The sequence below is a fragment of the Chamaea fasciata genome, unplaced genomic scaffold (assembly GCF_029207755.1).
Source record: "Chamaea fasciata isolate MVZ Bird 193981 ecotype frontalis unplaced genomic scaffold, bChaFas1.0.hap1 SCAF_11, whole genome shotgun sequence".
Taxonomy (NCBI): domain Eukaryota; kingdom Metazoa; phylum Chordata; class Aves; order Passeriformes; family Sylviidae; genus Chamaea; species Chamaea fasciata.
Window position 1 is genome coordinate 5,623,312 of NW_027094096.1, and position 11,367 is coordinate 5,634,678.

Below are 11,367 nucleotides of genomic sequence, written 5' to 3' on the forward strand. Positions count from 1 at the left end.
AAGTTTGAATAAGTTAACAGAAGGCCATTAAGATTAAACCACCATGCTCATTTCACACACACATTCCCGTGAAAAAATCACCTGCAGACTGCATTCTATCCTGAGGCTGTTTCTTTGAATCCTGTCACTGTGTTTCAAGAGGGTTTTGGGGTTTTTTTTTTCTAAAGTCTGAAAGATGGGCTAGTCTACTTGCACTTAGACATCAGTGACAATTAATCCCTTGCTAACAGTAGATGTAAGTTTCTGCCATAGGAAAGAGCAAAGAACGTTTTCCTTTAGAGTCTCCAAGAACACAAAATGAAGGTGATGGATCCCACTGAGAGGTGTGATTAGGTGCAAAGTACAACTGTGTCAGGTTTCCTGTGACACAGCACACTTCTTCCTCTGACCTAGAATAACAGCTTCCTAATGAAGTACACAAGCCAGCTTTTAGCCCTCTTCCCTGAAGCTGGTAGGTGCTCAGTTGTGCTACTTACTGATGTGTACAAAACCCCGGGAAGGCAGTGGGATGTTTCCATCTGGGCTGTTCCTGTTAAGGTTAGACAGGATAATACCATATCTGAATGGTTTAGACATAGCTGGAAGCTGCATGGGCTGGGACAGTGTTTCAACCCTTCCCCATCAGAAGGTTGGAACATCTCCTGACTCCTGCAGTTCAACATAAGTATCTGAAGTTGAAAACTGTGCTAGAACATCAGCCTGAGGATGGGCCTGCAGTTTCTGACTGAAACACTAGAACAGAACAGGCTCTTGGATTTGCCCTGAACCAGCCTAGGAAGTGTATACTTGGAGATCACCAGGGATAAAGACAGGGACTTTATCAATGAAGGATGTTCTGCATTGAGTTAATATTTGCAGAATCCCTCTTGACACATCTGGTAGCCAGTTATTTTCCATGGGTCTGTAGCCTGAGGAGGGTGTTCCTGTAGCATGCAGATGACTGTAGCTGCTGATGGAAAAATGCTGGGTTTGTATTCAGTGATCAGTGACTCACGTGATCAGTTTACTAATTCTTTTGCACGGTTAAACACTCACCTGTAAGTGTTTAAGCTTAGATACCTAATATCCAACTACATCCAGGCATCACAACAGAGACCATCAGATGCTTACTTTTTCTACAGGCTTATTTTCTCTCTTTCTGTTTGGGAGGCAAGAGCTGATCACAGTTTCAGTTACTGATGTTCTGATAGATTTTGAGTAGCAGAAACAGAGCACAAAGTGGAGCTTGCTCTCCAATGTAATTTTTCTACCTAGCCAGTTCTCAGGAGAGTTACTCCTTATGAAACAGGCAGTGGCATCTAGGTTAAGGTCCCTGTAACAGCGTAGTGCTTGCACGTTGGCTGTGGTTTTTCAGTTAAAAGTTTGTACTCAGAACACAGCTGGGCTCTGTATGATGAACGGCTCTTTCCCTAGGACATTTCATGTCCCTGGCATCTAGTGCTACTTGGCAGAACTACAGCATTTGCATTTTTAAAAAGAAGATGTTTGGCTTCATTCTCTCCTTGAAGATGATACTGCACATGTACTTAATTTCAAATGTTGGGAACTGGGAAAATGAGATATATGGTGTGTCAGGAGCTGGAAAACAAGCTGTTCTTTTTGCTGTGCAACCAGAAACACTGTTTTATACTTTCTGGTTCAGTAACAGAATGTAGCCACATAACACGTCCTCTGACAATTAGCTTCCACCTGTAATGCCTTCTGGGTGTTTGGGAGCTTTTTGGTTCTTTGGGTTTTGGGGTTTTTTTCCCCTTCTCTTTTTCATGCACCCACAGTGCTGATAAAAGAGCTTGGCTTTGTCAATTCCTGTTTACAGCAGGGCACTTAACGTGGTTAAGTGGTCTTAATGGTCAGGCCTTTTCATGCTGCCCATCATCACTTACCTGCTTAAAGCCTGCAGAGACAGACCTTTCTTTGTGCTCTCTTTTCGCAGGTGGTGAAAGCATGTAACGAAGGTGTCCGGAAGATGAGCCGAACAGAGCAGATGATCAGCATCCAGAAGAAACTAGAATTCAAGATCAAGGTATAAGCACAGGCTGGACAGTTTTGGTTCACTGTCTGCACGTTGCAGACAGCCTCCAAAGGGGCCTCTCTGAAGGGGCTGCTGCAGGCACAGCACCTCTGTGTGTGCTCAGTGCACGCCCGCTGCAGAGGCTGGAGCAGCACCAAGGCCAGTGTGGTGTGCACATACACAGATGGGACACGCTGGCATCACCTCTCCTGTGCAATGTGCTCCTGCTCCAGCACTCAGGTCTGGCTCTTCCCTCTCACCTCTCTTCGAAGGTCAGCTTTCAGCTGTTATTTTACATATAAAATATGTTAAAATGTTAAATATGTTAGAAATGTTAAATACGTTAAATATGTTCACAAAATATGTTAAAGGTAGATGAATGCTACAAAGCAAAACAGTTTAAAACTGAAAAATACCCAAACCCACACAATACCCCACCATTTTAATTCTTTCCTGTAGTAATGCATTGTTTTCAGTCTCATTGTACAGTCTCTAAATGCCTGTTGCTGATCTGTTTAGTTCCATGAGGGAATTACTAAATCAACATTTAGGGGCGTCTGATCGGATCTCAGTTGATACGTACCATGAAATTCCAGTGCTGAGTATAAAGTCATCAGTTCTTTTCTTGAGTGCTGTAGGGATGCTTCTCATGTCTGTCTGCTTCACAAACTTTAAGAATCATATTTAGCTTCCAAGGAATCTTTTTATGTACCTGAAGATCAAAAAATTGATTTTTACAGAGTGCTTCACCAGTGTGTCAGGGCTACCACTGGACAGTAGTAGATTAGGGAAGCTACACAGTTGCCTCCACCTCTTGTAAAGCTGAGGCTGTAATGACAGGCAAGAGCTGGTTCATCTCTGGAGCAGACCTGCCTTGGGGACTGGCACAGGTACAGCTCTTCTGGGGAAAAGAGTGCAAGGGATTGAGAAGAAACATTGTGCCACCATGCATGTGACAAGCACTGGGAGTGAAGGTGGAAAGAGTGACAGTTATACAAGCATTTTTCAATATTTCAGTCATTTGGAAGTATAGTGTTCTTCTAGTACAAGATGCGCTTTGTTCTTGGCTTCTTGGTTTAGCACAGTATGTGTTGAAACTCCAGCAGAAGTGCGGTGGTAGGTGCGTTGACAGTAGCTCCTCCTGACTGGGACAGACCCAACCAGAGGAAACCTGTTTAAACTTGGGGTTTTTTGTAGCCAAAAGGGCAAATCCGTGGTTTTGAAAGTCAGTCTTACTATTTAGGAAAGTTTAGCCCAGGTGACAGGATCTCTCAGAGCGAGATCAGAGCATAGGCTGTTGCTTCATTCTGGCACTTGTCACTCTAGCATTGCCATCCTTAAATGTCTGTCTGTCCTCAGGCCCCTGCTGTACCCCGTCCAACTTCTCTCACGCTGTGCTGGGCTGTGTGGATGGCAGAGCACACAAAGGATGCCCTCTCCTTGCAGCTCTGCTCCAGCCTCTGCAGTGCAAGTTGTGGTGATGGGAGCTCACCACCCTTCCTTTTGCATCTCTTGGTGCTTTCAGCATCATAACCACTTGAATTCATGGAGTTTTTCTGCTCTCATGAACTTTGTCATCTTTTCCTCCCTTCTAGTCTGTACCCATCATCTCCCACTCCCGCTGGCTGCTGAAGCAGGGGGAACTGCAGCAAATGAACGGTCCAAAGACATCACGAACACTTCGCACCAAGAAACTCTTCAGAGAAATCTACCTGTTCCTTTTCAATGATCTGCTGGTGATTTGCCGGCAAATTCCTGGGTGAGTGCAAAATTCAGGTAGTATATGGAATACTTCATTAGTTTTATTGCCCCAGGTTCATCCAGCCTGTGATAACCGTGACCCCATCCTGTCCCTCAGGCACATGGAGGGCATCCTGGCCTGACATGTACACCTCCCTCCAGCAGTCACCTTGCCTTTGAGCACAGCTGACTCTTCATGGGCGGCACAGCTCTCTCCAGCTGAAAATTCATGGCCAACAGGACTTAAACAGATCCCAGGGCAGATCTGCCAGCAGGGTGACTATGCATCCAGAAGTTTCTGCAGGGTGGCAATGAGTTACACTGGCTGATGGGCTGACCCTGGAGACCTGTCTTCCTGTCAAGAAGTGATTTTTGACCCATCTCTGCCAAAAGAACAGCACAGATTTAGTCAGCTAAAACTCTGAGGAAGCTGACTAGAAAGTTAGATAAGCAGGGAGGGGTATAAATTTCAGCCTGAGGCCAGTGGTTATATTTGACATGATGTAAACTGCCTCAGGAGGGGAGGATGTGGTTGTACTGAGGAGTGTGTCTTGTGCAAGCAGACACTGGTGAAATACAGCAGCAGAGAACAGTAAGCTCTTTGTGGTGTGAATTAGACCCACTGGTTGGGAGCATCTTGCCCGTCCACTGTTCCTAATGAGCGTGTCGCCGCAGTGTCTGTGCACCGGGAAATGTTTTGCTTCTGTGGCAACTTGTATCCAGAAAACACAGAGGTACTTCATAAATAGGAATGAATTAGGCCTCACAATCCCCTTTGAGGGAGTGCCATCTGTGTTTTGGACGTGGGGAGCTCAGACAGAGCAGGCAGCTTGTTCCAAGCCATGGGGGGTGCCCAGGGCAGAGCATGGAGAGGGTTCCTTGCTTTGCAGTGGGTTTTCATAGCCACACGCTCATCCCTTCTCACAGCAGGACACCTTTTTTCCTCCTGTCATGCAGCAGCTCCTGGTCTGTGTCCTCAGTACAGTTCCGGGTGGCTGAGGTCAAAGTCTCCTGCAGTAACTACAGTTTTTCCTAATCTCCTCTCTAACCTCTCCCAGGGACAAGTACCAAGTCTTTGACTCTGCTCCCCGAGGGCTCCTTCGGGTAGAAGAGTTAGAAGATCAGGGGCAGAGTTTGGCCAACGTCTTCATCTTGAGGCTGCTAGAGAACGCAGATGACCGGGAGGCCAGCTACATGCTGAAGGCATCATCCCAGTGAGTATCAGTCACCCCGCCAGTGCTCGGCAGTGCTCTCTCCCTACATCCTGTCTTCAGGGGACCAGCTGTCCAGGCTTTCTAGGGGTGGGCAGGGAGAGGTCCCACTGCTGCAGCTGAGCTGGCTCTACCAGCCTCTCTGCCCAGCATAACTTCCCTGAGGCTACTGAAAAGCACTGGTCACCTAGGCAGGTTTCTCTCCTGCATGGTGTGTTTCAGGCATCTGGGGTGGTGGCAGTTCCTGTTCTGGGACAGAGAGGTCAGAAATCAGCCCAGGCACTGGGCCCCAGCTGTTTTACAGCCTGCGGCATATTCAGAAAGCAAAACCAAGCAGGATATACACTGACAACACTCCAATGACTCCACTGACTCACAGGGATCACGACCATGCCTGACCAGCCCTGTGGAGCAAAGTGTCTTCTGCTTGTGGGTGAAGGTGGGAGAAAAAGCTGCATCCTCTGTGTCACCACAACCAGTGCCAATCTTGTGCAGCCCTTCTGCTGCTCAGGGCCTCCTTGTCTCCCTGGATACAGGTTTTCTGGCTCACTGATTTTTTACTTCAGGCTCTAACAAGCTCAGGCTGAGCAAATGATTGAGCTGTGCTAGCGCTGACCTGATTGTTTTGGAGCACAGGGCATGGCCCCCTCACTGACCCAAGCCTTACCAGGCCCACATTTTCTAGCCATCAGCTAAACAGCTCCTATAGATAATGCACATCCCCAGGCTGATGTTATCTGCTGTCAGTAGGCTGGTGTTCATCATCCATATTCCTAAATGAACACCAGCCTGGGGCTTGTATCCTGACCCCCGCCCCCCACCACTGCAGCATCGGCACCAGGACAACGAGCCCCCAGTGCAGTGAGCAGCTGTACCTTCTCCCCAGACATATGGCTGCAGCTCCGCTGCACTGAAAATAGAGATGTCAGTCACACTATGCAGGGCAAGCGCACGTGTGACGTCTGTGAGGCTTGGCTGTGCAGCAAACCATAAACCAGGCCAGGATTTGCTCAGCTCAGGGGAGGCAGTCGCAGGTCTGTGCTCTGCATCCTGTCCCATCTTCTAGGTGGCCACAGCAGGTACATGATGCAGAACGTGGCTTGCCAACAGGTCTTGAGCACTGAAATGTGACATAGGAACTGCTGAAGGCTACTGTTTCAGAGATGCAGGAAAGATGCAGGAATGATGAAGGCAGTAGCAGGCACAGACTGAAAAACTAAACAGAACAGATAAGTGGGTGCCAAACAGAGACTTCTGCATCTGTTCTACAGCTCTTGCAGCTCTTGCATCAGGCAACAAAGACCTGCTTAGTGGCAGCTTGCAGCTCATGCCCTGGGTGGGCTCTGCCAGGAGGTGACGCTTTATTTGGACACGACCAGTTGCATTGATAGAACTGGAGTGTGGGTGAGCTCCTTGCAGGCTGAGAGGAGCTGAGCACTGTGGGTGGATCCATGGAGGACCTGTGTGCAGGGCCAGCACGCAGACAGGGCCACAAGCACAGCAACACCCCAGGTTTGACCTCTACATGTCATAGCTCCTCTGTGCGCAAAGCCCTCATCCCACACATCTTCATGTGGTGTGACCTGCAGGTGTTTCCACTGAACCTTGGCATTGTTCTTCATACCTGAAGTAGAAGGTATTCCCAACTCCACAGATCAACCTGCCAGCACTTGTCCTTTACATCCCCCTTTCAGGCCCTTCTGCTCCCTGAAGATGCTCCCATGGCTTGTCATGTGTGTCAAGCTCAGGCTTTAAAACCACCTGAGAAAGTAGAAAAATCTGGCTCTCTGGCAGCTGGAAGCACAGCTGTTCCTCCAGGCAGGAGCCTGTGTAGGTGAACTGTCCCATTTCCTCACGGGGCGGAGGGAAGCCTGAGGGGAGCCAGGCCTGGGCCTTCTCCAGCATTTGTGAGGTCTTCATCCTCCCAACTGCAAGTCTAGGTTTTGCAGCGTGCTGTTTACATGGGTCTTGTTGCCATGCAAGTGGTACCCTTGGTGTGCTGCGTTGCTCTTCTGCAAGGGAATTAATCATCTCTGCCCTTTAAATGTTCCTACACAGCAGTTGCAGGAATTAATGTTCCTGTTGCTTTTTATCTCCTGGAAAAACTGCTCCTGTTGACCGGCCCAGCCAGGAGCTGCCTTTGCTTCTTACTTCTCAGAGAATGCCAGGCCCCCCACCTTGCTGCTGGCTCTGGGCAGCAGTGCTAGCAGAGGGACCCTGCTGCCTGTGGGGGACAGCCAGGGCTGTGCAGCAGGGCCCGGAGCACTGTGTCACGTGTGACAGCCCCACCGGGGTGTGCAACAGTGGGGCTCAGCATCACCACTGAGCCCAGGACTCTGGAGGGGCAGGCAGGAAAAGGCTGGAAGGAGGAATATGAAGTCCAGAACTGGCTGGGCAGGAGAACTAGGGCCACTACAACCCTTTCATGTTCACAGCCTTGGTTTGTCTCCCCTATCCAGGAGTGAAATGAAGCGCTGGATGATTTCACTAGCCCCAAACCGGAGGACCAAATTTGTTTCATTTACATCCAGACTTGTTGGTAAGAGACACAGCATGGGAGCTGAGAGCTCTTCACCCCTACCACAGGGCCCCTTATTCTGCCTGATCTCAGTGCAGTCATGTATCTGGGACCTGTGCCAAAGCTGAATCCTCTCCCTGGGCTCCCCTCCTTTTCCACCATCAACACCTGCTTGTCTTTGGGCCTGGCCCTGACCTCAGCCCCTCCAGCCCTGGGCTGGGCTGTACCAGCCCTCGCCCTCCCATCCAGGTTGCTCATGGCTGGCACTGTGGTGGTGACATGAACCTGGCTCCCTTCCCAAGAGTTGCTCTCCCGGTACCTGTGGCTGGGCCACTCCCTGGCTTCCCCAGAGGCCCTTAACAGATCAGAGGAACCATGTGCAGAGCTCGTGGGGCTACAGCCACAGAAGCTGTGCTGTTCCTCAAGGGCCTTCATCCCAGTCATCCCTCACTCTTGGCCTGTTCCTTGGCAGACTGCCCGCAGATCCAGTGTGTCCACCCGTACGTGGCCCAGCAGCCTGATGAGCTCTCCTTAGAACTGGCTGATGTGCTCAACATCCTGGACAAGACAGATGACGGTATGGGGGTGGGCTGGGGTGGGCTGGGAGTCCCTGTGGAAGGATGGGCTTTGCTGCAGGCAGGCAGCTGCCAGTCTCTCCCTGCAGCCCGGAAGAGGCTGTGGCGTCAGGATCACAGCCAGAGAAGGAAGTTACTGCCTTCTCCTAATAGCCAATCCAGTTGCCTAAGTTGTGGCAACACCGGCGCAGCCTCCCAGCACCAGCTGTGGGCCATGGCGAAGCTAGCACAGCCGCCCCAGATATAACCCAGTGCTATTCTTACCTTCATAATGGTTCACAGCCACGTGGTCCTGCCCTCTGGGGTACTCTTGTAGCTGGTGGTCTCAGTTTCATGGGGTGTCTGCGGGGGACCACCCCTGTGCCTCCAGGGGCAGCAGAGGGCACTTGGTGGCAGCTGTGCCCGCTTTCTGCTGGCATCCCTTGAGTCAATTGTCTGTCCTCACACAATGCTGCTCAGGTGAGCAGGCCTCCTTGCTGGATGGACAGCCTGGGTCTGGTCCAGCACAGGTCTCCGAGTAGCTTCCAGAAAGCTCTGCCAGCTCTAATGGCTCTTTCCAGCACTGCTGTCCCAGTGCAGGAGCAAGGGCCAGTCCTTCCCCACTTACGCCTGTCTCTGTCTATGCTCAGGCTGGATATTTGGGGAACGTCTTCACGACCAGGAGAGGGGCTGGTTCCCCAGTTCTATGGGGGAGGAGATTCTGAACCCCAAAATCCGAGCCCAGAACCTGAAGGAGTGTTTCCGGGTGCACAAGTCAGATGACAGTCAGAGAAGGAAACTGGGCAGCAGAAACCGCCAATGACCACCGGCATCCCCAAGCATCTGGAGTGCCTCAGAGAGGCAGAAGACAGAGGCTGCCAGCTGGGAGGAGGTGGCAGCTGTGGGACACTGTGGGGGACCTGGTGCACTGGACGAGGCTCACACACCCATGAACATACTGTCATTCCTAGGTCCCCCCGAAGCACTGGTCCTTTTCCTGGAGAGCAGCGCTTTAAATTGTAAAATATCCCTTTTCCAAGTGTTCTGTAAAGCCCCAAAGAGCACGAGCTCAACAGACACTGCCTGAAGGCCACCGAGTGCAGGCCAGATGAGCCACATGAGCTGGCTGGGGCTGGCTCAGGCTCCTTGGGAAAGGCAGTGGCCATAAACATCACTGAGCAATTAATAGCACCTGGTTTAAGCACTAACAGCTCAGTGCTACCTTCCGAGTCTGGAGTGCTCTGAACCCAGCATCTCACAGGGGGAGAACTGAAGGGAAGCAGTAGTCTCAACTGTCTCTCAGAGCTCATTGGCAACAGGCTGGGATGAGCCTCAGGAACTCCACCATCCTCGTCCTGCTGTGAAGCTGCTGGGCTCATTCCCACAGGCTGACCCTTGATCTGCTTCCAGTCCAATGCTCTGCAGTGCTCCACACCCAGCTCTTCTCCAGCAGCAACCCGGCTTTGCTAGACCTGACCCACATCTCTGCCTGCCGGACAACCTTGAAGCACATGTGGGCCCTCTCCCGTGGCTCAGCCTCCTCTTGCACAGCCCACCTCCTTCTGCAGGGCCACTGCAGAACTCCAGCATCGTGGCCGTTCCTGGTTGATCGTGCGCTTGTGGTCTTTGCTACTCCCTGCTACCGAGGCCAGAGCAGGGGTGACTGTGAGCCGTGACTGTGCCAGCGCTGTCTCGCGCACGACACAAACCACAGGAGCACCAGCAGCCCCAGCTGCCGCACAGCAGGGGAGTGACTTTACCTGGGAGCTGCTGTCCTGCGTGCCCTGGGAAGCCCAGGAACCGCTGCCTGCATGCTCATCACCCACCCCCATCAGCCTCCCTGTACAGGCTCACCTCCGTGTATATACCCAAGTCCTGTGGCCAGCAGAGCCAGCTCGTCACTCCTTCCAGCTGTGGCACTGAGCAATGCATGAAGCCCTGGGCACAGCGCTTAGAGCAGCGTGGGGCCGGACCCACGGCAGCCACCCCTGCTTCAACAGTCCCACACGTGGCTGATGCCTCTCAGCCACAAGCTGGGCCCAAGCTGTGGCCAGCATCCATTAGGAAAATCAACTATTTGGCACCTTTCTGTCACATGGCAAAGGATTGTCGTCCAGGCATTGAAGCCTGTGCTGATGTGTGCTCTGGCTGTGCCACGGTTGTGCTTAGAAAGCGAATGGAGAGCAGCTGCAGATGCAGCCACGCAGCAGGCACGGGCGTGGAGAGGAGGAGCACGGCCATGCCCGGAGGAACTTGGGGAGAAAGCAGGACACTTGGAGGCTGTGAAGGGAGGCTACGGAACTGCTCTTTGGACCACATGGGACATACGGTGTGAGGCCGAACGCAGCTGAGGTGGGTTCCACACCACAGCCCTGGGACAGCCAGCCCAGAGCCAGCACCCAGGACCAAAGTGGTGGGAGCCACAGTTCTGAAGGGGGAGAGAAGGCATTCTGCACTCAGGCGCAGACCAGTGCCACCACATTAGCATGTGACAACAGTCAGCAGCGCTGCGCTGCCTTGGCCAGCTGTGGGAAGTTCATACGAACCAGTAGTTCCCAGTCACCGCCCAGCCCCAGAGCTGGGCCAGGAAGGACGTGCAGCCTCCAGTCTGGACACTCCAAGCCAGATCTCTCCAGCAGCACCTCACAGTCAGCTTCCTGAGACAACCAAACCTCCAGCTCAGGATCCAAACCTTGCAACAGCCACAAATTCACTAGTGCAAACCCCAGAGGAGCTCCAGCTCTAGGAATTCCTTAAAATTACCTGCAAAATTGCCACATCTCACATCATCCAGCTTGGCAGCCCAGCAGCCAGCCCAGTCCAGCACAGGGCCTGCAGCCACACATGCCTGCCTGGCACGTTTCTTGCAGCACAGAAATGCTCCCTTGCCCGTCAGATGTTTCACCAGTTCCCCAGAGTGCCGGGATGCCAGCTCCTCACTGCACTTCTCCAGGGAGAGGGGCTCTGCTGCTGTGCCCTGTCCCATCACTCACCACCAAGCCCTGGGATTGCTCCAGCCCTTCCTGCTCTGCTGCGATTCCATAGGACTCCAGACGCCAGGCACAGGCTGTGCCATTTTCGGGCGCTGAATGGCATCCAGTGTTATTTCCTCAGACCCACCCCTGCACGCCTCCGTCTCAGTGGTCTCCAGTGTTGTACAGGGCCAGGCCTGGGGCCCCACAAGCACGGGCTGAAGCCCCCCAGCCCTTGCCAGACTGCCTCAGCGAACTGAGGGGAACTTCTTGTTGTCTCGTTTTTCCTTGTGATAAAATGTAGCTGAGCAAGCCAGCGCCAAAACACTGGTGTCTCCTTCCTCCCCAAGACTGATCACTT

At 52.1% G+C, this 11,367-nt stretch overlaps 1 protein-coding gene across 4 annotated transcripts in view; it reads left to right on the forward strand.

The window, feature by feature from the left end:
* NGEF (neuronal guanine nucleotide exchange factor) overlaps positions 1 to 11,333 on the forward strand; it is a 48,657-nt gene extending 37,324 nt beyond the window's left edge. For all 4 annotated transcript variants that reach the window (XM_066194107.1, XM_066194104.1, XM_066194105.1 and 1 more), the window contains 6 exons: positions 1,934 to 2,023; positions 3,607 to 3,770; positions 4,810 to 4,965; positions 7,422 to 7,501; positions 7,953 to 8,057; positions 8,685 to 11,333. In XM_066194107.1, coding sequence (XP_066050204.1) covers positions 1,934 to 2,023; positions 3,607 to 3,770; positions 4,810 to 4,965; positions 7,422 to 7,501; positions 7,953 to 8,057; positions 8,685 to 8,857 — 768 coding nt within the window. In that variant the 3' untranslated portion in view covers positions 8,858 to 11,333. The remainder of the gene's footprint in view (positions 1 to 1,933; positions 2,024 to 3,606; positions 3,771 to 4,809; positions 4,966 to 7,421; positions 7,502 to 7,952; positions 8,058 to 8,684) is intronic.
* The last annotated feature ends 34 nt before the right edge of the window (positions 11,334 to 11,367 follow it).